The sequence below is a fragment of the Aptenodytes patagonicus genome, chromosome 23 (genome assembly GCF_965638725.1).
Source record: "Aptenodytes patagonicus chromosome 23, bAptPat1.pri.cur, whole genome shotgun sequence".
NCBI lineage: Eukaryota > Metazoa > Chordata > Aves > Sphenisciformes > Spheniscidae > Aptenodytes > Aptenodytes patagonicus.
Window position 1 is genome coordinate 2,289,935 of NC_134971.1, and position 25,472 is coordinate 2,315,406.

The 25,472-nt window shown below is 41.2% G+C and overlaps 1 protein-coding gene across 6 annotated transcripts in view; it reads right to left on the minus strand.

Annotated features, from left to right (window-relative positions):
- Positions 1-32: 32 nt before the first annotated feature.
- Positions 33-25,472, minus strand: part of LOC143170381 (succinate dehydrogenase [ubiquinone] cytochrome b small subunit, mitochondrial) — a 47,103-nt gene continuing 21,663 nt past the window's right edge. For 2 of the 6 annotated variants that reach the window (XM_076358625.1, XM_076358628.1), the window contains 11 exons: positions 13,156-13,360; positions 11,865-12,076; positions 10,226-10,341; positions 8,176-8,278; positions 6,849-6,977; positions 6,546-6,706; positions 5,815-5,982; positions 3,177-3,314; positions 2,282-2,464; positions 1,123-1,233; positions 33-728 (listed from right to left, as the gene is read on the minus strand). In XM_076358625.1, coding sequence (XP_076214740.1) covers positions 615-728; positions 1,123-1,233; positions 2,282-2,464; positions 3,177-3,314; positions 5,815-5,982; positions 6,546-6,706; positions 6,849-6,977; positions 8,176-8,278; positions 10,226-10,341; positions 11,865-12,076; positions 13,156-13,360 — 1,640 coding nt within the window. In that variant the 3' untranslated portion in view covers positions 33-614. Of the gene's footprint in view, positions 729-1,122; positions 1,234-2,281; positions 2,465-3,176; positions 3,315-5,814; positions 5,983-6,545; positions 6,707-6,848; positions 6,978-8,175; positions 8,279-10,225; positions 10,342-11,864; positions 12,077-13,155; positions 13,361-15,549; positions 15,610-17,699; positions 17,765-18,480; positions 18,574-20,232; positions 20,384-25,472 lie in introns of those variants that run through there. The other 4 variants (XM_076358632.1, XM_076358626.1, XM_076358627.1 and 1 more) reach the window with 4 other exon arrangements.

A 25,472-nucleotide genomic window follows, 5' to 3' on the forward strand; every position in this document is an offset into this window, starting at 1 on the left:
TAGGTCTGGTGAGGGCAGGGAAAGAAAGGAAGAAACTTCACAAGGTTTTATTTGAGGGCACCGTTAGTGTACAGAGAAAAGCACTACAAGTACAGGTTCTGTGAGCGTTTGCATCTACTTTCTGGGGTTCACTGAAGGCAATCTTTATGCAATGGGGGTGAAATTACATATCTTCATTGAGCCTACATATGACTAGTTGGTTTTACTCCTTTCTTCTGCTTTACACATTTCAGCCAAAGTCACTGCCCTAAGCACCGATACTCTCTTCCCTTCAGAGCGCATTGCTACCAAGGGAAGGTAATGGTCATCTTAGTTTCCATTTTCTCCCTTGCAAGCTTTACGCGTGGCAGCCTTTGTGAACTGCAGCTAACTGGTCTATCAAGATAGTCAGAAAATGAAGATAAAGTTTGAGTTGTTTGAGTGAAAGGTCTTCTGCCTTCCTCGGACCTTTTGCTGTATATTGTTAGGAATACAGCAGTAACTCAGAGGTTATGATAGAGAAACAGCAGTTCCTTCATCCAGGACATAAAGCAAAGGTGGGCGGTAAAAGAAAGCAGAGGTTTCTTTCTGAGCCTGACCTGGCCCTGAGTTACAGGAGGTGACAAGATCTTCAGTCAGTGGGAAGTAAAGATGCCATGGAATCCATACGGCATTTGCACTGCGACTTCTGCTCGCCCCAATTCTCTGAAGGTCTCTGCATCCAAGACAAGCAGGAAAGCACTTTGGTTCTGCAGGATGAAAAGAAAGCCAGAATGAATGCCCAGGCTGAACTTCATTCCACTGTCTAACCCACTACATCTGTCACCCACAAGGGAGCCCCCACAAGGGAGCCCAAATGTACAACCAGGCCATACGGGGAGGTACAACCAGACCATACAGACTAAACCTGTAAGACAGTTGGCCAGGAGCACTAATAGTCACAGATGCCACTCAAGAAACACTGACATTCCAAGGTACACTCCTACTTGAAGTTTGCCTGGCTGTGCTTGGCAGTTGCAGAGGCACACACCTTGGGGAGCATGGTGCTAGAACTATCTGCCAGAGAGCCTCAAATTCAGTTTTGTGGTTTAGAAAGTATACCTAGTACTATGTGACTTTGACTAACTAGTAGCAACGAGTTACCTCAGTGGGGGAGACCACAACAGACAAGATGACTCCACTGTCTTCTGCCGTGGCATTAGGCACTGGCACAAACACAGGCTCTGATGGGTAGGATCCATCCTCCTGCCAAATCTAGCAAGCAAAATAACATATGGATGTGTTTCATTTCATTAATAGTTGTCTACTATAGTTAGCAGAGTTGCAAGTTGGAGTGCTCCCCACAAAGATACCCAGGCATACTCTGTGCTCCAAGAAACCTATAGTTCAACCTTTTAATTAATTCTTTTGATTCCAGTAGTATGATGGTGGCAGTGTTGTGACAGCATGCCTATTGTGGCAGGCGTCATGCAAACAGGCAGCGAAAAGGTTCCTATTACTCATCTCATCCAACAGTTTGCACTGGCGCAGGTATAGGCTATAAGCTCAGAAAACACCACCATCATAGCTGGCACAGCCACCTTCACACCACCCTAGTGCAGACCATGTTGTGCCCAGGCACTGTGGAGAGAGAGGTGTCATGCCAGCAGAGAGGAGGTCTGTCACCATCACCACCTGAGGGCATAGCTGCTGCTTCTATTGCAGGCAGAGCCATAGCAACCCAAAGCTGTGCTGAAGGAGGACACTCTTACTGTCAAATGAGTATCCAGAGCAGAACAATTAAAATGGGTGTCTCCTTCTGAGGATTCCTAACTCTCCCTAGCCTCCAGGAAAGTCTCTGATTAATAAGCGTTTAACACTTTGGAGATGGTTATTCCCTGCTTAAGGGAGACACAGGAAAAATCCCAGCTTGTGTTTGCAGTTGGAAGTATCCTAAACCTTGTTTCTTGCCCAAGTCATAAATACTTTGGCAGTTTATCTCCAACTGCCTATGCTACTTGGGTATTTTCTGTACTGTCTGGTAAGAGATGACTCTTCTTTGGCCTGGAAGACACATGCATACTTCATCCAACCCTTTCTGTTCTGTCATCTATCTAGGAACCTGGAGTGATATCCTCTCCTGTTTGCTAAGTGTGCCACATTCATAAGGCGCTAGGTGAGAGATAAAATTAGGAATCTCATCTCAGACCTATCTGAATGAAGACCCCTAAAGAGTAAAGTGCCTAGTAAATGACGTATCTTCAAGGCCAGTTCAGTGGAATGATTCCCACTGCTGAAAAAAGATAATCTCACTTCACCTCACCTTGAAATTCTTGGTGTCCACATCAACCTTGATCAAGGAATCTCCAACCAAATGCCGAAAACCACATCCATAGAAGTAACGGTACCTCCTACCATTGTACCGAGAGTAGTTGATCTGGGGGAACTCCAAGCCCCCAACCTTTTCAAAGCCCTCAGGGTGGAGATTTTCATGTGTGCACCAGACCTAGAAGAAGTATGCATTCCACAAGTGTCAGTTTAGCTTTGACTGGGCAGAAGACCTGACTGGTCCCACCAACCCACTGCACAACCACTGTGGAGAAGAAATGTTTAAAGATGAGCCTGACATTGCACTGAGGCAGGTGGAAGCATCAATTCCATCTCCCTTATCTGTTTCACCCAAAGAACTGACTCATCATCGCAGACCTTGGAAACTTCAAGGATCAGTCTAATGTGAAAAACAGGAGCAAGTCCATGCATTCCTGTACTCCTAGCTCAGAAAATCCCAGCTCCAGCACTCAGCAATCGGATGTACAAAGTACACACAGAGATTACTCCACTCATAGTGGACAACACGTGTTCTATACCACCGAATGCCACTCTGTAGGGCTGTTCAGAGCTGGAAGCAAAGAGCAGTTCCGTACCCAGGTGAAAGCATGGAGGATTTTGTCAATGAAGAAGCTGAAGTTTGGCCAATTATCGTAAAGGCTCATAATCCACTTGGGCGTTTTTGGTAAGTCACAATCTGTCTTTGCTCTCTCATTTAAGGCAATGTGGTAGTCTTTGTACTAAAACACTAAGTCCCATCTTAGTAATGACCAAACCTTGCTTCCTTGCTTGGTGGACAAGATCTGAGAAGATAATAGCACAGGATGATAACTGTTGCAGGCAATCTCACCACAGCCATAAATGCTGTTGTGTAAGTCTTTAATACATACCTTGCCATCTGCATCTTTCACAGCCCTTGCCAGTGTGTAAGACAGTGGGTTCAGATTCTTCCCCACAGGTGTGTCTGAATTCACATTCAGTGGGAGAACAAAGCGTCGAGGGAAAGCTCGGGATATTGAGTCATAAATCTATTACAGAGACAGAAAGTTATGGTGATGGAGAGAGGAGAGTGACATTTCGGGCTAAGTGCCCTTTTTGGGAACAATTCTGAAGCTTTACACATTCCTCCCAACCCTGAAATCTTCTTTCTATTATGTGTTTTACCAAGTTCTGGTAAGGGCTCTGCTTGTTGCAGTACTTTACAGCAGAAAACAAAAAGACAACCAATTAAATGGGTCAGCATTGCTTTCACAATAATTAATGCTGAGTTGGGTATGCAAATCACTCAGTTATCCTCCAATTCCAGCATTGGGACACACGCTGCACTATATTTTATTTAGTTAGAACAGACTTACATTGATCCTTTTCACAGCCTGTCCACATATGCCCCACTGACTGTGTGACTTAGTTCCTTCCTGCCCAACCAAGATCATGAGCTAATAGGGGGATTACAGAATATGGGACCTCCCTAGCACTGAGCAAGCAGAGGGGATACCCCTGCTGGAAACCCACCCTCTACAGCCCTATTGGTGATTAGTGGCAGTCCCACTTTGGAAGCCTGAGGCTGAACAAAGCACTGAGAAACTTCCACATTATTTTAAATAGTATGAACCATGCATGGAAGAAGAACTTTATAAGTATATAAGCTGCGTGCGGTTACAAAGCTTCAGAAGAAAAACTGCTTGATTGTAGACTGTCTCAGATCTTTGTGGCATAACAGCATGACACAGACACTGACCGTACTGCTTGCTGTTAATCTCAGAGTGTAAATGTTGGCTCTCTGTGAAATTAATGGAAGGAGGGGCTTGTCCAGAGGATGACTGGAAACATCTGACTAAATGCTCTACATCAGTCTCTGGAGGAGCCTCCCTCTCCCCTGGATGATAAGGCAAGCAGAAGGAGACTACTGTACCCCAGTTCAATGCCTGAAGTTAGCCTGCATGATTTTCCTCTTCCGTTCTCAGGTACACATGGACTTCATGTTTGGGAATTCTAGGGTAGTGGTGGATTTACTTGGGGAGCAAAGGGGAAAGCGAACTAGCAGCCCCCAGTGTGGCAGACATTCAGCGGGTTGCATGAGAGGAGTAATTCCACCACTGCCACTAAAGTTCTGTTCAAGCCAAGTTTAGAACCCATAATACTTCCAAATATTAAGCCTTCTAAATGAAACAGATGGCAAGGACCCTGTTTTGGTGGTTTTCAGTTACTTCGATCTGTAACTCACCAGTTCAACGTGAAACTTCACTTTAATCATATGTGTTAATCTTGAAACCCTATTTTCAAAGCTTTTATGTAGCCACAGTAAACTGATTGGTTGAGGAAATCTGCCAGACAAAATATGGTCTAGTCAGCAAGCAAAAGCACTAAGCATGATTCGAGGAAGACACAAATCATGCTCAGGCATGCCTTAGTCTTTCAGTGCAGTGTAAATTTAAGATTCTGTTCTGAAATGATTTGCACTCGTGTGTGTATACAGTCTAACCGCTATGCTACTTGTCCGTTAAAGAACGTGGGTGTTGGAAACATATGCCTAATGTTGACATAAGGACACCTTCAGACAGATCAAATTGTAGCTCTTTTGTGCTCAGGGAAGGCTGAACAAAAGCTGGAATCAGTTGCAAAGCAAATGGTCATATTAACACGATGCTGTACTTGAATTAATGTTCACCACATCTTTGCAAAAAAACAACAAAGGAAAGCAGAACAAAGTGACCCTACGGGGACACAACTATACACTTTTCAGGTCAGAACAGACTTGCTTCTAGACAGCTCAGAACATAGACAGAGGAAGTTCAGATTTGTTTGAACATGTTGTAGAAATGCCTGCCCTTCACCCACAATATAGTGGGTTTCAAATAAACACATCTGCAGTACAAGAAACTGAAAGCACCCCCACTTTTCCAATGTATGATCTATGCAAAATAATGCCTCTTACATGGCTTTAAATGGTGCTTTTGACAGAGTTGGACATAATTGATTTATGAGTACATGCTGTTGTGAGGTGAATGTGAGGAACAATGTAGGGGTTTCTGTGAAGTTTGTGTTTCTGTGATTTACATAATAAAGGCTGGTTTTCTGAAGTAATGCCTTTAAACAACAGGGTTTCTTTTTCTTTTGCCCTTTAAAAGTCATGCAAAAACTTATTTTGCATACTTTCTTGGGGGGAAAATTTTATTACACAGGGATATGGAAAACGAGTATCATTAAAAATGAGACTTTAAAACAGAAGTATATTCTGCCAGGCTGATGGAGATCTGTGTCGCACACCAGTTTTAAAAGTTTCAAGGAAACGCTCCATGGAGATTATCTGCTAAGATATTTAAAAGGAAAGGAAAATACCAACATAGCAATAGATCATAATTTTAGTTTTTCCATACAGTCGTGGTTCTTTTCCCTAGTTCACATGCTCCGCCTTGTGGTCCCCCATAGTGTTCTCCATTCTACTAACCTGAACCTTGCTTCAGAAAAGTAACTCAGCCAGCATGGGGCCTCATCAGATCCTACGCAACATAAATGCAGAGATCTTACCTGATCTAGACCTTCCCCACTCCTCCGCAGATTCTGAAGTTTGTAAGTAGCCAGAGTTGTTCCATCATCCTGGCAGCACAGATCAAGGACCACACAGCCATGATCTTCAAAGGCATTGATTTGATGGAAAGTAGCAAAGGGCTTACTGTACCACTGCCCTGGCAGCACCTACAGTGACCATAAGAGAGGATAAATTTCCCCTCTAAAGATCCTAGCCACACCTCAAAGAGTTTTCTCTTCTCTCCCCCATTTCATTCCCCACTCATTCCTTGGTATTTGTGCCCTTGTGTTACTACAGAATGGCTGCTTTAAGCCAGTAAGTAGGCAAAACCAGATGAAGAAAAGCCAAAATGTAAAGCAGCCCAGGATAGGCCTCTTGCTGTCATGACTCCATCCCTATAGCATCATTCCCAGGCTATGACTGACCTTTTTATACTCTGTAGTACTTGGGAACTGCATTTCAGTCCCTGTGCTGCAGTCCCAGGAACCCCAAACTGCTTATTTCTGCCTGTTCTTTTAGGGCTGGCAAAGAAATGAATCAATAGAGAGGAAAATGCATGAAGTAATCCCATTTCTAACAAACCAACACCCATGCTTATAAAGCCTATATTGCAGTAACTTCTGGAGTGATTCATACAGCTATCTGTGGCTGCTACCCAGCACTCTTCTCTTGGGATCCAAGATTCCAGCTACAGCTGCACAGCTGCTGGAAAGGCCAAAGATCTACCTACCTCCCCAGTATGCTTATTCACCACATGGAAGCAAGTATTGTACTGAGGCTCCCAGCTTATCCCTTCAAAAATGGCTTTCCCACGGAGTTTGGAAGTGATAATCTGCAACAGATTCAGCTTGATGGGTTGCTCAATGAAAATGATGTAGTTTTCACTCATTCCTGAAAAGAGAAGGAAGGAGCTATCATCCGAGTATTAGGCAAATGCGACGATAAAAAATCTCAGGGGCAGAGGGCAGTGAACAGCCCTTTCTGCCTTACAGTAGGCTAAATCCACAGAGTTTGAGATAGAAAGCATTCTTACCAAAGCTGTGATAGTAGGAGGGTTTCATCTTATCCATTGGAGCAATTGAACACAGCACTTTCGCTCCCTCTAACGTGTCACTACAGTTTGACTTTTGTGGAGGGACCTGAATGATATTATACCTAGACCCTGGAAAGGAGAAAGGGTGTTCAACACCACTGAGATGTGAGACTGTCCACATTCATGAAACCAAAGTCAGGCTCTGTTCCTTTCTGTTTCCCTAGAATACTAGGAACCACGGTCATAGCTAAACCGAGCAGAAAACAAAAAGCCAGTTATCAAGTCAATAAAACAATCAACAGAGGACTACCTAGCAAAAAAAGAAGCTTGAAAGGAAGAAGAATGATCTTCTTAGTCTGGTAGACTGCCAGCTAATTTTACTGTCTGCAATGCATTCCTTATGTTAACTTAGAGTATTCTATAACAACAGGATCAGGAAGAAAAACAAGTTCATAGCTTGTGTATCAAAGGAAATGAAAACTTTGAGCCTTGGTGATGACTAACACCCATTTAATAAATCTGAGCATATGGGCAGGAAAGAATGGCACATTTGAATAATAATAGTTTGGTCTCTCCAGCTGAAAACCGCATGTGCTGCAAAGCTAGATATTGCTAAAGCGAAAAGGAAATGAAAAGAGCAAGAATGAAAAATGATCAAAACTGGGCAAATGTTCAGTGAACTGGAACCAGCCTGAGGTATCATAATAAAGGGCAGTGGCTGTTTTCACAGGCCTCAGGCACTGTGAAAGAAGGCTTTCATGTAACTAATGGTGAATGATAGCTCTGAGCAGCCATGCTGATGTAACTAGATCCCAACTAGATGTAATACTCATAGTTTGTGGAAGAAGAAAAATATCCCAGAAAATTCAGCTTTACTGTAAGATGATAGCCAGGTCACTGTAATAAATTCCACCTTCTATCGTGTATAAACTCTTATGGTCCTTATCAAAAGCCAATTATTGTAAGTGGAAAACGTGGCTAATTGTCAAAATTCTTTGGATGAGGCTTCAATGCTGGAGGGGACTTCAAAAATCATTCTTCTGTTTTCCATCAAAGCTTGGGAGAGGAAGAGGGGAATCTGTTGGATACTCATGGGCCAAAGACAGAAGCATCTGAAACTAATTGCTGAGAGAAGCCATTTTCATAGGACAGACTGACGCCCTGAAATAAGAACTAATCTGGTTTGCTATCATTTTGACACAAAGAGAAACAGCGATTTCAAGGTCTGTTTAGACACTGAAGTTTGTTCAACAACTGCTCCTTGAAGCAGCAGCAAGCAGCCTGTACACCCTGCACACAAACCAGGCCTGGTCATGCCCAGTCTTACCATGTTTCCCATAGGAATTGCCCATGTTGTACGTCGTCCCATCAGACTCATAGTGAGGATGAGCAGTGGCCCCATTCACCGCAACAAATTTGCTCCAGTCTACCTGCAAATGCCAAAGATTTTCAGTCAGCATAGAAGTTTCCTGTTGCTCTGTAGCAAGCCACAGTCTTTCTAAATGTTGGTTGCATGAAAGTCTGAGGAAGAATAGCTTGATGATTACGGCCCTAATGTGGGATCTGGGCTTAAGCCTTCATTTTGCAGGCAATCTTCCTCAAATCCTTGAAAATTAACGGTGTTTCTCTCTGTGTTAGTCCTACCAGTAAAATGGGACTAATAGCACTAGCCATTTCTCTGGAAGACATGAACATTACTAATGGCAGAAAGTGCTGACACAGTGGAAATGTTGCCTATATGAGCATTTTGACTAGGACCCCATGTAATAACCACAGACAGACATGCGTAAGGAGATAGTCACTGCCCCCAAAAAATCACCAAGTTTTCTGAAAGCACCCATAGCTAATAGACAGTCAGTGTTTACTCTCCTCTCAGAGAAAACAGTTTCACTTCAATGTCTACAGCTAGAAGGAACAGTTAGGGCAAAGGTACAGTTGTGAGTACTGTTAATGTGTATTCCTAGTTCCTGGGTTAGGGTGTGGTTTGGGCTCAGACAGTGGAGGGGATGTGTTGGGAAGAAAGTCTGAAGGAAGAAGTTGGAGGAAGATCAATCCATGCATTGAAACATTAAAGCATGGAAGATACGCTTCTTTTCCAAAAGTTTAAAAAAATGGCTTTCAAGTATCTAACCTGAGACCTTTTGGAAGGTCCCAGTAGAAAAGAGTGCCACACCACCAGAAGCTTAGAAAATCGTGTCCTTTTAAGGCATCTCAAATCGGAGAGTTTAAATGTGAAATCATCCCTTCCATTTCTTCACTTAGCCAAAAAATACCAGTCTGCATCTAAAAAGCAGCTTAAGGGGAATTTTTTTTTAATGACAAGATGGCTCAACAGAGCTGAACATTCAAACTAAAAATACCCATGCACCTTTTCATCGCTGCATTATGGTTTACAAAACAGATAAAATAGCAAATCGTCAAACTCGCCATTTCAATATGCAAGTAGCATGCTATAGTTCATATACAGAGTTTCTTCATGACTCACAACTGATCCTGTAGGGAGGGAGGCACTCCTGCAATGCCTCCCTCGAGATCTGAGGGTGTGCTGAGGTATTTTGTGGTATTAAATAGCCCATGGTAACATACAGGCTCAGTAGTTAATACTGACTCAGGAACGGCAGAATCCTTCCTCAGTCCTTCTCACAGTTGTCCAGGCCGGCAAATACCCAAATCCCCTCTAAGGGGGCAGGCAGGGGGACATATAGCTTATGCTGTCATTTCACAAGTCATATTCTTCCCTCAAATACAGCCACACTCTTGTGAGACGATGCACAGAATATATGGGAAGACTTCTACTCTGATTTTTTGTTCATTTGCTAGCATGGGAGAAAACAAAGTGGCAGCTGAACTTTGACTTGAGTTTACATTGACTTCACCACCCATTTGCAACAGAGGTTTTAGTCAAGACTTCGAAGGGCCGTTTTGGAGTGTTTAAAGCTGGGGGTGTAAGAAGGAGATAAAGGGAACAGATAGGAAGAATGAAGAGACAGGGCAAGAATACAGATCTGAGATCAGTGATGTTAACTCCTTCCTATATGCACTTGTATTCTTCGCACACTGGTAGGTACAGACAAGTCCAGACAAGTAGTGAGTGCACTGGAAGAACGCCAGCTGTACCCAAACGGAAATGAGTCTATATCTGTCTCTCCCCTTGCTTGCTACAGCGGGCAGTGACTGAATCTTCACTCAGGACAGCTGCCTTATGGCTAAGTAGATTTTTCAGGGACTCGAGCACACCATGAAGAGATGCTGGCTGTGGCCCAGAGCTGCACTGATCATTTCTTTTGGAATCTGGGTTCCTCCTTGCTGCTCTTAGAAACAGCAAGGAGTGATTCTCCTGTACCATAAGCTAACCCCCTTATCCCACCTGCTCACACCTTTTCCTTCGTTTCAAGCGTTTCTGGGTCCACTTTGTACATGAAGATGTTCTCATTGCTGACATAATAGTCTCCTTTATACACAACGTAGTTCACACTGGCATTGTCACTTGGTTCTGAAATGAAATCCCAGAGTTGTACACAGCTTTGTTTAAGCTCACATCACATTACAGCAAGTTAGATATGTTTAAACAAATAAACCCATTTGCAATGACACTAATCCCTCTGTGATTGATTAGAAATATCTCACTAATCTACAAACGCACTCAGGACTGTCTGCACAGGTGACTTCAGGATAAAAGGACAAGGACTGGTTCTTGTGGAAATCACTGCAGTGAAGCCAAGATAATCTTCATACTTCATATGCCCTTTGTTTCTGATCTCTTATTTCTTCATATCCCTCTCCCTTTCCTCCCTAGCCAAAGTCCTCTCCTCTGACAGCCATATGAAGAGTGCCATGTTTGATTTACAGCATTGGAAACAAGAGAGGCAAGAATTGAAGCTACAACTTGGGCTGAGGGGAGGGCAGGGACGCTATTTGTATGACAGGGCTTGGACAGGGAATGCTTCTTCTTCCCTATTCTCTTTCTCTTTAAAACTGAGTCAGGGAGACGCCTTTTGAGAGCTACACGTGCACAACAGCCAGAGCTGTTCTTGTTACTCCTAGGGGAGCTGAGACTCAATAGCCACGTGGCTGAGAAGAGCTGAGGAAAAAGCGATTCCCCCAATTGAACACTGTGTGTGTGGTAAACACAGAGCCTGAAGTTGGCACAGGAAAAGCCCAGAGGACAGGCCTTCTTGTGGTGAGGAATAGCCTACATGTGTGTAAAGAGTCAGCTAGGCAAGGGTGTGCAGGAACAACCTGCTGGAGCTTGGAAAAGAAGATGGGGGATGTAGATAGTTCTGAAATTTATTGAGAGGGCTGGGGTGGGGTGGGAAGTTGGGGAGCTAGGCAGACCAATGAGTGATGGTATGAGCACCTTTGAAGAGAACAGATGGCATGGCAGGACAGGATCCATCTCCTCAGGGAAGATAAGAAGCAGAAGATGGTCACACACGTGATCAACAAGCTGCAAACTTTAGGTCTGTTCTCGTTTTAGTGGAAAGTACTTTGCTTGCATTTAATCCTATTTCTTTCCTGACATACACAGAATCCTATAGGTAATGGCACTTCCATTTCTGTGCAATACTGTCTCTCACCCTACTCATATCATCTCCTGCACCTTAGTGCAGGAAGGGAAGGATTAACCCACTTACCCTACAAGCTTAGCAAGGCAAGCTTGCTTTGCCTTTAAGGGCAAAGGTGTGTCTCAGGTAGAACAGCAGATTGTAATGCTCATTATCAGGACTGCACAGGGTGTTCTTTGGGGAAAGATTTCTGTTGGAAATTTGCAACAAACCCTAGAATCACATGAGCTGAAGTGGCACTAAAACATTAAACTGAATGTGCCTCTCCCAGCTAAGTCTGACACCAACTTGCATTTTTGTTGTCGTTGTTGTTCCAAGGGGTCGTCATCTTCTAATAAAAACATGGGCTCAGAATAGGCCTACCAGACTTCCTCACATCTCCCTTTAAACCTAACCACAAGTTCCCCAAGAGAATCTCAGAACATTTCTTATTTCTTAGAAACCCTCTTACGTGGTATCTCAAAGCGTGACATGAAGCGCCCAAAGACACTCTTGCATGGGTCTGGCATTGCCAGCGTCCCAAATTCTGAGACCACGATGCGGTTGTGCTGGCTGTTAGTCAGGTAAGAACTGCTCTGCAGAAACTTGCTCCGGTATGTCACTGTGCCATTCTCCAGCTGGAATTGATGCAACAGGGCCATGCCATCAAACCAATGGTTAAATCTTCAAGAAGAGATAAGTAAGAGTACAAGAGTTGGACACTATATGATATTCTCCTATACTGTTCCCTCTTGCCTTTAGGTTTATTATTGCTTGTAAAAAGCTAATGCCCAGATCCCATGAGCGCTTAAATATGCATAGCCTTGTGGTGAGTCTGAGAAAACATTTGAATTGAGTGAAACAAATCAAGTGTATTTGCAGCTGTGGGACCTGAAGTTAGACACTGACTTTCAAGAGATTTGGGCTCCCTATATTACTTTTGAAAGAGGACCTCAGGGACTTCTGAAAATGCTGTATATAAGCTTTTGGGGGAAATAATCTACACTGGTAAACCAATCACTCTGCAGACTTCTGCACAGAGAATAGAAATTGTGCTTTACTGTACAACAAGAGTAGAAATTATTACTGAAAGCCCAACTGCATAAGAAGGAGCCTTTAGCTCTCGGCTGTCTGCAGGATGCTATTCTCTCTGAAACGAGGAATCTCTGAGACTTTGAGAAAACCTTACGGTCTATCTCTGGAAATATGATAAGATGATCACCTTTGGCCAGTTGCTGCCATCAGCTTTGTTGGAGGAAGAGCTAGGTTTGTCAATTAGCTAGAACGGCAGATTCCAAGCCAAAGGCAGTAGTTGCCTTCTTGAAATATTTTAATACATTATTTTTAAAATGAGATGGATTTCCTTCTAAAGCAACTCACACAATTTAGTGCAATCAACTTTACAAATCCTGCCCTGATTTCAGAGTGCTCATGGGATGGACTTTTGTTAATGACAAAGGACTAGGAGAGAGGATGTTTTAATCCCCAGCTTTGTTCCCTCATTAAATCATTCTGAGCAGGTCACAGCCTCCCTGTGACTCAGCTTCTCCAACCTTAATAAGTTAACCATGCTCCTAATTTCAGAGAACCCACTGGGAGTTTCCGGATTCTTAAAAGAATGATAACATAAGCATTTCTGTCTTGCCTTACTTAAAAAGAAACTACAGGGTGCTCCAGCGGTGAGACATTTGGGGGGGTCCCCTTTAGGTTTAGGCAGAGCTCAGGCCAGAACCATTTGACACACTCACCAGACCTGGACTTACTTCTCCTCGCCAAACTCAAACTTCCCAGGACCATTCCTCAGAAGATTGCCATTAATCCATTTGGGAATACGTCCTTTGATCTTCGCTGGGATGGGCTGAGGGGTCTCCTCTACCGTCTGCATTAAGGGCAAGATGCATTGCAAACCCTTGGGGCTGTGAAAGGCAATTTGCTCTTTTGTTGGACTGGGCAGGAAATTCTTTAAACCTGCAAAGAAAGCAGCGAGAACAAAAGGCAGGTAACTAAGGTTTTCACTTGAATAAACAGACAATTGCTACAGCTTGAGTTTGGATGCCTAGGAGAATAACATTCAGCATTCTGCAAGCAGCCAAGTTGTAGTGGGTACTCAAACTAAAGCTGTGTTCCATAATATCCCACACGTCCACAGGAAGCTGAAAATCCAGTGGATTTAACTCTACTGTAGTTAATCCATTAGAGACACCTATCTTGAAGTTCAACAGAGGTAATAAAATACGTGACGAAAGGAAAGAAGAGAACTTTTCTTTTAATTAAAGAAGCTTATAGTTGGAATTTATTTCAATAAGTAGTAACATGAGAGCAAGTAACATGGATATTTATTATAAGAACCTATGAGGTTGCAAAAAGAAATCTGTTCCAAGTTGGGATGATACACAGAGTACAGTTGAGGGGGAACCCTAAAAATAATCTCCCAGTGATTTCTGACAAGCAGTCTGGTGAAGAAAGTGACAGAAAGGAGCTAGTCTGACTGTTGCAGACCAACACCACAAGCAGAAAGATGTAATTAGGCGCCTTGTAAAGCAGTGCATGTTGCCTTTATACCACAATGTTGCCAAAAGCAAGGCAGAACTGGGCACACCTCAGATAGAAAAACGGCATTCTAAAACACCCTCTAACTCCACCTTGGTATCACAATCATGGACGAGTTAAAGAGACAGAAGAGACTGTACATACTGGGACATTTTCCCAGGACTTGTAATCTAATCAGTCATCACCCAAGGTGTTTCCAAACATAAAGCAGAAAAACAACACAGAACACGTCAGAAAGAGATCGTGATACTTAAGCAGGATATGCTGCTGGCTTTTTTTACTTTTGCTGCATTTGAAATCTTCCTAAGGTCTTTCTACTGTTCAGTCACTAGTGTTTGGCCTTTAATCTTTATAGCCATATTCATTCTTGATTATTCTGTAGACCCAGATTTTCTCCCCTTTTGTTTGCAAAGTAAGAAAAGTTTTTTGTAAGGTCCTTGACTGCAAAAGCTTTTGCAGTAAAGCATACACAGGAAAGAAAAATCAATACAGTATAGGGCTAGCTGAACACAGAGGACAGGGACAAGCACTGTCCATTGCTTTGAAGTTTGGAGCACTGCAATTGAAGACATGATTCACTTCAACTCCGTGCTATCAGTTCGGATGCAAGGATCGCTGTGTACGGCATCTAGCCTGCGCTATGCCATCACAGCCCTCACTGTGCTTATGCTCACTGCTGCTTATGGATGAAGTCACCAGTGCAGCAACATACAATTTAACAAGAAGAGGTATCTAGGTCAAATCATGGTCAGTGCTGTCTCAGACACCCCTGGCTAGGACTTAATCTGAGCTGCGTTTAACCAAGGGTTTCTGAAACAGTGTTGAAAAATTGTGCTATAAGGTTGCTCACAGTAAGAAGCAGCATTTTTTGCAGCAAAAGCTAATGCATGGATTTCCTAATGCCGAGCATTTCACAGTAAAGAAATTTTATGCTACCAGTATTCCTTTTAGCTTGAATAATCAGCCAAAATTCAGGATCTCCCATCTTGGGAGTTTAGGGGAGGGGATGTATTGTGACATTAGGTTCCTTCAAAACAATGTGCTATTTTTAACAAAACTGTACAACATACTCTACTGAATTAAAAAAAAAAAACCAAACAGTTTTTCTGCCCATAGGATAAAGGCTCTTCTAGAAAAAGAGAAAAAAAGCAGCTCAATAGGAAGAACATCCCACAGAACAACCCAGAGAAGTCCCAGTGGACTACTCTAAATCCAGGCAAGCCATAGCTTGTTACACAGCCAATGTTACGAACATGATGTTAAAGAACCCAGTCTTGGAATACACGTTGTCGAATACAGGTTGTCATGTTTTCTCTACACTGCACATGGAGGACTCTGCTAAGTTGGCATTATTTGAAACACAGTAGACCAGAAGCTCATAGGCTATTGAAAGGTGTACAGGTCAGTTCTCAAACTCACCAGTACTACCTGATTTCAGACCCTCGAAAAGGCAATCACTGGCTTTTCTGCTTGCACAGAAAAAAAGCCCAAAAAAACAAAAAAACCAAACCACACATCCCCCAAAAACATGGAAGTCAGGATGAACACAAATGAACTGAGCTGAAATACATTTACAGGACAGGACAAAACAGATTAAACAGACTTACCTGGTAAGTAAATAAGCAATAGCAGAAAAGGATAATTTCTGATGGAGCCTCTTGTTTGAATGCAATATCCCTCTTACTAGGCATAGTTATAGGACAAAAGCATCAAGAAAGCATGAACTGATTGGAATGCTGTGTGCTAACAGCACACAATTAGTTATTGGCTCCAGTAGCCTGGCTTGCAAAGCCTCATCAACACAAGGATTGGTTTAGCAATCCATTTAGCTGCAGAGGTGGGTTCACCTAGAAAGTACGCAGGCTTGTTGCCTTCCCTCCCAATGCTATCACCTCCTCATCTATCACAGGCTTCATGTCCACAGGTCAGTGGAGTTGCTTTGCTACACTGCTCCATCCTCACCATAAGACCATTGAGCCCTGAACTAAACTAGAACTGATGAAGATTTAGGTGTAAGTGAAACACTGATAAAAAAGGACAGCGTGGCATACAGAAATCTATTCCTGAACCAGGTCAAGTACAGACAAGACCACACACTAAACACAGTCCAAACTGATACTGAACTTCATTCCGCTTTTTTGATGTAACAATTTGTTCTGGTTATACTAGTCACTTTCACCACTGCTTCTTCTAGCCTACATTCTTTAATCCAGGTGATTAAGTGAAGCTGCTGCACAATTTACCTGTCAGCCTCTAAAACCATGTGTTCACATCTACAGAGGAAATTTGCTATTTCAGACACGAGAATATCTGCAAAAGAACTGAGTTGGTAAACAGCATTTTCCTAAGCTTGCTTCTTTAGAACACCCACAGACAGAATGGGAGTTAGGCATGCAGGAAGGTAAATTGCAAGATCCCTTCAATGTAGTTCTCTGGCTTGCCAATCCTCAAATCCTTCTTTAGATCTCCAATACGGTAAGTCAGCTAGATAAAGAATTCAGGTTGCTGGGCTAAAGCAATTAACCTCAGACCACCAACATCCTCTCCCTCTTAAAATTCAATTAAGTTCTGATTAAATCCTATATGAAGCACTCAATCTGATCCCAACGCTAGTGCTTCAGAGTATTTCCTTAGACATAAGGAAGTAGAGGCTTTTCATATCAACCAACACCTGGCAGGTTTAGTGACTGCCATCAGTATTTGCAGAAATGCAGCTTTAGTAGGCCAAGCTAAAGTTTGTAAAGATGTAAAGTATGCAGGAAAAAATGAGAACAATGTGTCCCTAAGGAGACATTTTTGCATCCAAGCAGAAACAAAGATGGCATTACCAAGGATGGCACTACCTATAAACTTCCTGGAGAGCAGCGTAATTACATACAGGAATTTATAAAGATAAACTTCACAAAAGAGCCTGAACAGGACTGGAAAAGACCTCATGGGTCATCTCCTCCCCATTGCTGTCCCAGAAAGTCATACATATGAACTCTATCTTAAAAGTTACTATGTTTCCTGGCACTTATCCCCTCTTTGGAAGACTGCTCATTGCCCAGATGATTAGAAAAATCCTTTGAAATTACAGAAGGACTTTATTCATAGGACCGTTTGTCCCCCTTGTTCTTCTGTCAGCACTGTTATGTGGCTTTGGTAGTTCTCCCTCTCTTGTGTTTACCACATGTTGTATTTAGAGTGAGCAGTCATGTCACTTCCTAAGCTAAGCAAGACAAGTTCTTTTCATTTTCCTTATCCTGTGATAACCTTGCCATTCACATGATCATCTTAGTAATCCTTCCTGAAATCTGACCTAGTTAGAATTCATCTAGTTAGAATTCATTTCAAGACATAGTCTAGAAAGTGTCTGAGAACAGGCTATATACAACAAGAATGTGTAAGTTAATACCCTGTCCTATCAGACCAGAAAAACAAAGAAACAAGCATAGCAAGATAACATACTATCTTTCCTTCTGTGAACCACTCAAATGAGCTGAAGATCCTGACAGTAACGCATGCAAAATGTAATCAAATCATGATACCCAGATGAGTCAAAACTGAAGTATTCAGAAACACGACAAGTAATTCTAGAACAATTTTGAAAAGCTGGGAGGAGGGGAGCGGTGCAAGGCAGGGGAAAAAAAAAAAAAGCAGGTTTGCTCTGGTGAGTTTGTTCTGAAGAGATTCAGGACAAGAAACAGAAGACAAAAATAAGCAATGACCGCCTCTAAACTCAGCACAACACAAAAAAAATGTGTCTTTTACTCACATTACGTAAACTGCCTCAGTATTGCAGGTCATTGGTCTGATCTGGACACAAGATGTTGTCAGGGGGTTCCTTAGTGACGATCATCTTCAAAGCACTGCAGCATTGAGCAATGCAAGGGTGGTTGGGTGGATGTGGTCAGACAGGTTCTTTGCAGGGACTTTATGCTACCTGCCCATTTTCTTCTGTTTTTAAGGAAGGTGCAACGTACTGAGATTTCATGAGTAGCAGCAGCAACAAACAACACAGGCTAATTAGCAGATGGAGCTAAGACCAGAAGGGCCTAGTGCAACTCATCCCCCCCTGTCAGCACAGGAAAGGCTTACATTCATTCCAGAAAAATCAAGCTGCTACAATACATATGTGGGACAGTACAATACAGACTAATCACATCAAAGGAAATCGTTTTGTTGCTAATCTGTGAGTGACCATAGCTGTGTTTAAAAAAAATGAAAAAAAAAAAAAACCACAGCTGCACATCCTATACGTCTTCCCTATTAAGAAAAAAAAAATCTGAATAAAGTCTACCCTCCAAATTTAATCATAGTTTAATACTAAAAACTGTTCTTCCACCCTGGAGTGTAGCCAGAACAGTAGATCAGAGTCAGTATTTCATCTTATTTACACGTTGCTCAACATTAAAAACCAGTCTGTCTTCTGTCTTTTGCAGAGACTGGTGTCTTCTTGGGTAGCTAGATGTTACCCTCTGCCTTCACCAGGGTTGAACCCCTCAGCTCACCTGAGTGTCCCACACTGATTTCTGAACTGAAGTTGTTGCACTTGCCTTGCATCTGCTGGGAAGTCCCCGTACTTGATTCCTTGTTCCATCTAGCTTGTTGATTTCCCATTGTCAGGGGCTCAGACACCCACTTCCTCGCTAACAGGCAAAGCAGCACAGAAGAACATAAAAGAAGTGACAGAAAACACAGGTAAAAAGAAATGGAGAAAAGGAGTGGAGAAAGGCTTGTCAAAGGGAGGTAAGGGAGAAAAGCAACTGTGAACTGTACATACTCTTGCATATGAAATACCTGTTGATTTCCCAAAGACACCTGTAGAAATAGATTCTACACTTCGGGGGTGGTTTTTTGCTGACATGAAGAAAACATAATTTCTCTGTCAAATATTGATTTACGTAGTCAAGTCCTTGGAACACTTATCCCAGAAAGGCACTATGAACAACTGGTGAGCTAGGAAAATTTTGCCGGTGTCACAGGAAACATATCAGATGGAATAAATTTTATTCACACATTTTTCTTTTATTATCACTGTTTCACTCAAATGCCTGAACAAATAATAGAGGGGTTTATTTTTCATGATTCAACATTCTCACCTTTTAGCTAAATTGAGACAATTCTATATCAGCAAGCTTTTTCAAGAAGACCTTAGTAAAAGTCAGGGAAAATCCATAATTTTCAAACAGATATAGAAAACAAGGCAAGGAAATTTGCAAGCTTTTCATGTCACTCAGGTAATCAAGACAAGAAACAAAGCTCTTTATGTTCCTACGCAGTTCAGCTTCAAAGCATAATGAAAGAGGTTGAGTGCAAGAGAATTTAAATTTAGCAGAGAGCCCCAGTTTAAACACGATTATACAGTTGTTGCAATCTGCTAGCAGATCAAAAGAACATCATAAATTTATGCATCTAGGCTTTTTTTCCAGCAGGAAAGTACTTTATCACAACCTGAAATGCTAATACCATAGGTTGTTTTATATATCATTTCCAATGCTAGACTTAATACTTGGTCATTTAGTTTGCATTAATTACTCTGCCTCTGAATTTTCTGTCTTCCATCTCACAGATGTAGTTGATGACACATGCCTTACACCAACTTAGTAACGTGCAGTGAAAAAGAAACCTCCTGGACCTTTCCTAAATTTGTATCAATGGATGTGTTCTGGTGGCACAATAAGGGAGGTTTGAGAACCTTTCAGATCTTTCGCTATCCCAGAAGCAATCCTTTGATTCTAAAGGGGAGGAAAACACCACCACCGTCAAAAAGCAGAGATTTTGGTGAATTAAGTCACGATTTTTATTGGTTCCTATTTTGTGATAACAGATCTCACTCTCCTAGACAAAAAAAAAGACAGCTCAAGTTGTGCAATGATGGCACAAACTGCAGAGTTCAGTGGTGATACAAAATCCTTTGGGGTAGTTTCCCACTGGTATGTTCAGATCAAAGCTTCAGTACTGCGCTGCTCTAAACAATCCTCTCCCTTTCACAGCCCGCTTACACGTCTCACAGCAGGCTCCCTTGAAGAGAGAATCTGCTGCCTGCTGGTTTTCCAGCTCTAAAGCATCAGTATCTGCTAGTAATCCGAGGGAATCTGTGCAATGTACCTGCCTCTCCTGTTTATCTTTTCAATAAATAACAGAAAATTCCTGGCTTCTAACAAACACTTCAAATTGCTTAGTTCCTCATTTCTGATCATTAGAAATGCAATTGCTCTACCGACCTGTAGCAGCAGCAGCTCTTAACAGCAACAGAAGACCCCTTTCCAAGACGATGGATAGAAAAATTTGTTTATGCATTTTACCTGGAATGAATTGCATCAAAAAGCAGAGGAAATGCCGCAGATTAGCAAGCAGGAGGCAGATGGCAGACAAAAGGATTTTGGAAAATACATTCCGCTCGGAAGAAGGCATGATATCTGAGATGGTCAGGCAAAGGTACCAGTGCCAGCATAGTGTGCAGCCAGCACTGGCGGATCGGTTGGAGAGAGCTGCCTGACATCATCATTTCAGAATAAAAGCCAGGAATGTCTGTCCTAGCCGGGCAGGATGAATGAGCCAGCCTGCCTGCGCTGCGCTGCGCTGCGCTCCGCTCCGCTCCGCTGCTACAGCCGGGCCAGGCAGCCGCAGGGCATGGGGGAGACCTGCCTCCAGCCCGAGCAGCTCAGCACCCCTTGGACCCTCTCGGCAGCTGCGCCAGGTGAGTTGCTGAAGCGCCAAGACAGTTAAAGCATACATTACCACTGGTGGAAAAAGTGCTTTATCACTATTCGCCAGTTGTAGCTGGAGAAATTGGAAGAAAGGGGAGAAGAGATGTATCCATGTACTGAGGTAGCCAGGCTTCAAGGCAATTCTTTTAAAAATTCTTGTCACCTTGGCTTGTCTTTTTCACCTGTCAAAAACACTTTTTCTTTCTGAGTAACCATTCTGCACCTCAGAGTCTCAAGGCTTTAGGAATATGGTTGCCGCACCAGATTAGACCATAAAATCAGATAGGGAAGGACCAGTGACAGGCCATTCTCTGCTGTTTCAAACTAAGAGAGACCTTAGGTGGACCCTTTCCTTCAGGACGCAAGAGGAAGCTGCTAGCACTTTGCAAATACACTGTGACAGCTATGTTTGTTTCATGTTATTAAGCAGCTCTTAAGAGCTGCCCTATCCCTTGAGAGAGAGCAAGGCAGCACACACAGTACTCTAGGTTGCCCCCTCCACTGTGCTTAAGATGGGACAGATTATTACTCATCCTAAATCTTCTGCTGCAAATTAAGCTGATTTCTTCTTGTCCTTTCTACAAGACACACTGAACACCTGAATACTGTCCTTTCTATAACTTATCTGTTATCATGCCTTCCCTTGATTTGTGCTTTCTCTAAATTAAAAAAACTCAACTGCTTCAACCTTTCCTCACAGATCATGTTTTCTACGCCCTTTATTACTCTTGTTTCCCACTCTGCCCACTTTGTTTTTAATAAGCAGACCCATCCTCCAGCTAAGACCAAAGTAGCACAGAGTAAAGGAGAACAATTATGTGTTTATGTCTTATCTGCTATCCTATAGCTAACACATCTCAGCTCTGTTTTTTTCACCACCCAGTAACATCATACCAACGCTAGCTGTTGTTCTGGTTTGTAGGTAACATATATGATTCCCCTTGCTAAGCATAGAGCTTTCCCCTTGTCTTTTTTGAATTTTATCTGGATTTCAGATCGACCCTTCATCTTATTGAGATTACAGTGAATTTTCAGTGTATGTTATTGATAGCATTTGCGACCCCTCCTAGCTTGCTGCCATTTGAAAAAGGAACTGTATTCTCTAATGTCCTTCTTCTAAATCATTTAGGATAATATGGAATAAGCAAGGCTTGAAGCAGATCACTATAGGATGCCACCTAGGCTGACCTTTCAGAAAAAATGAATATTCCTTTCACTGACTTTTTAACTCATTCATGTAGCCCGTAATTCCTGATTGCTCTCATTTTTATATAATATCATACAGGACAGTGTCAATTATCTTACATCAAGCTATACCCATCTATCATTTTTCCATATTGTCAGCTACTCCGATAAAGGAATGTCTTTTTTTTTTTAATTTATTGTTCCCCAGGTGCTTATAAAGTCATTGTTAAGAAATTTACTTCAGACTCTCTACAAGATGTGAGATAGGCTGATTGATCTATGATTCTTTGCCCTCCTTTTTTCTGGCTATTCACCCTGATGATGTAAAACACCCACCCTGCCCTTTTCCAATGCTGCCTTCATCATCAGGTTTTCAAAGACAATTCAAAGACAAAACATAAAGATTCTACAATTAGCAAAATTGAATTCTGATGAGTTCTAGACAAAACGTCATGAGCCTTAAACACATCTATTAGCTACTCAATTTGGTCTTTTTCTATCATAATCCACATTCCTACATCTATGCTAAAAGGCAGTTTCATTTTAAGTAAACAGTCATAATTAGCCTTTTCTCAGAGAATTCTCTTCGCTGAATACCTAAGTCGTCTCTGCATTATCGGTTATTTTCCATTTTTAGCTTTTAGATAATAAAAGAGCAATGAGAGGAACTGAGTATTAAGTTTTTCATCACTGACACTTCCCAGACCGTGGAGGTACTCACACCAAGCTCAGAAATGCAAAAGATTCACTGTCAAAAATTCCCTTGACTTCAAGAGGGTTGGAACTTTGTCTAAGGTATTTCCACATTTAAAAAAAAATCCGTTCATATTCTGTTACTGATCTGTCATCTTAGACGTTCTTGTTAATTTACTAAGGCACTGCAGCTTAAATAACAGAAAGAGAAGCTTAAAGAAAATATAGTTACCAGCTGAGCTTTGCTGATCAGATTTGGCAGCTTTAAAGCCAATTAATTTTCTGTCCAAACCTGCTTCAGTAAAACTGGAAAGCGGATAGTGATGGGACGGGTGCCAGTTGGATTTCATGTGTAGCTCATTCCTCAGAGACAGAATGAATGAGCTTTTAGTTTCACATCAGAAGAAGAGAGTAAAAAATTTGGTTTGTTTCTCCCAATAAATACCGAAATACAAGAGAGAGGCAATCGGTGCAGAAACATCATTAGCAGGGTAGACAAATAGGAAAACAGTAAAATTTTATTTTCTAATGGTTTAGAAGAAAAACAGTGTGTAATGACTATTCCCTTATATATAGAGTGGAACACTAAAGGGCAGCCAACAGAAAAACGCTCTATATTTTTGCCAGCAAAGTAATTATGGAAGGCTCCCTTTTAAACACAAAGAGATTTATGTATGAAAGCAACCAGTAAGTGGGTATTTCCATTGCTGAAGTATTCTTTAACTTCAGAAGAGACTGGTTTATTTTCAATGGATGTTTTAAACTTTCTGAACCTACCATTTCAAGCTGGAACTTTATAAAACTACCCATTTTATTCATTTTATTTGCTCAGTGTTTATTTTTATATATATCCTCACGTAGATTCATGCAGCAAAAACAGAAGCTTTGTTGCTCTTAGCAACTTAAAAGTGATTTTTTTAAAACGCGTATTTCAAAATCTTACAAAGCTTTGAACGACTTCCCTTTAATAAGCATAACCACACTGTTCATAATCTCAGCTAGGTTACTACGGCCATACTTACTGACTTTACTTTCAATGTCTCTTCAAATACTAACATCCCCTTACTACCACAGAGATCCCACTCTAAATTATAACATGTAATGACAACCATCTGCATAAGAAATCACTGTAGAAAAACAAGAGTCATCATTTAGAGAAGTATGTCTTGAATTTAATTGCACTTGAATGCCAGACTAAGCAGTTCTTCGTTCTTCGAAGAAGTATAATTTTACTAATTTTATTGGATTTTATGAAGTTTTTAAATGGAGCAAACTGCTGCAACAGTAACACTATGTATGGATCTGTGCCCTCTTGATCCCCTAAGGGAAGAAGCTTAAATTGTGTGACCCAATAGTTTTCTGAGTTCTGCTTCTTAATACTACTAAAGCCAAAGGTTTGCAACTTGGAGATATTAGCCACATAAACTAAATTGGGATGATCTAAATCCAGGTGATCTAAAAAGGCTGCATAATTTTCCTAAGAACAAACATATAAAAGGCAGCAAGCTTCTGACTTTGATAGCAGGCAGGTATTTAACAGTGATGCAGGTTGTGTAATTTTTCTTTAAAGGCTTACATAGATAACTGTAGGTAAATTTCTAAATTCAGACACTTAATAGATGACAATTTAAAACTCTGCTCTTTGTCATCATTATAGATGATCGCAGATTTTAGAAACAGCACGATATTCTAGAAAATTAACTTCCAAAATCTTCTCTTTTTCTCCCACTTTATTATGTTTAAACAACATTACCAAGACTGATTACAAAACAAGATGTGATTATTAGGAAAAAGGAAGAGACTGGTAAAATATGATGTAGACTAGTGGTGAGATTTTGGAAGTCTTTAGATGCTAAAGATGCAGATAGGCACCTTATGGGATTTTCAGAAATTCCTAAGCATGTAAGGCGCTTACATGCTTAGGCACTTTGAAAATCCTACTAAGTACATATCTGCATCTTTAGGTATCTAAATACCTTGAAAAATCTCACCCTAGATGTCCAGTTTCTCTCATTATTTGTTTTAGATAATATCAGTTTGACAAGTAGCACATTTGCTTGTGACTTTTATCTAATAAAAGGGGGAAAGGAGGATTAAGTCTGAAAGGATTTAAAGAGAAAACTAATACACAGTACTGGGGTAAAGATATAAATATATCTTATGCTAGCAACAGGACTATCTAGCACTTTTCTTTATTACATTAGCCTCACAATTTGTACAAATGGTGCTTTGTACAGTTTATATTTCATCTTTTTTAACAGAGTCAAATGACAAGAAAGAAAAAGTGCTCAAAACACTCGATAAGCATTCTTAAATAAACTGGATATACAGCAAATAATACCAATGTATCTAAATAACAAAATAAAAAAGCAGTGTAATTCTAGATTATGTTAACATTATCTAGTTATTTATTGACATTACCAGCAAAGTTTTGGTGATGTGCTTTTATGTTTTTATCAAAATGGCCTTGGTTTCATTTGAAAAGCTGCAGAAGTATTAAAATATATTTTCAAATTAAGGATTTATACCTCTTTATAAATTTCCCAAAGTAGTATTCTTAATAGAACTCTCCTATTTCTAAGCTGATCTTTTCAATCTGTTTATATTCTGAGACAAAATGGAAATAAGATTGCAAGTACATTCTACTAAGATTTTAGCACCAAAGTATTCTAAAGTAGAAAGAAAAAAACAGAACTTGGTTAATATGAGATAATCTGAGGTCCTTTTCCACTTACATTGCAAAATTTAATGTTTCATAGAAATGTTTCTATACTATGGTCTAGAGCGAAAGACTGGTTGTGACGATAAAAGAAAAAAACATCCTTAGCAGTGACATTAGAAATACCATGGCTGCTTCTGAATTCAGTTGTATTGAACTTCCATAGCCTTAAAGCCAAGCAATGCAAAATTCATTCTACTTTCTTTTTCCAATGCTTCCAATATTTTCTAGGGATGGA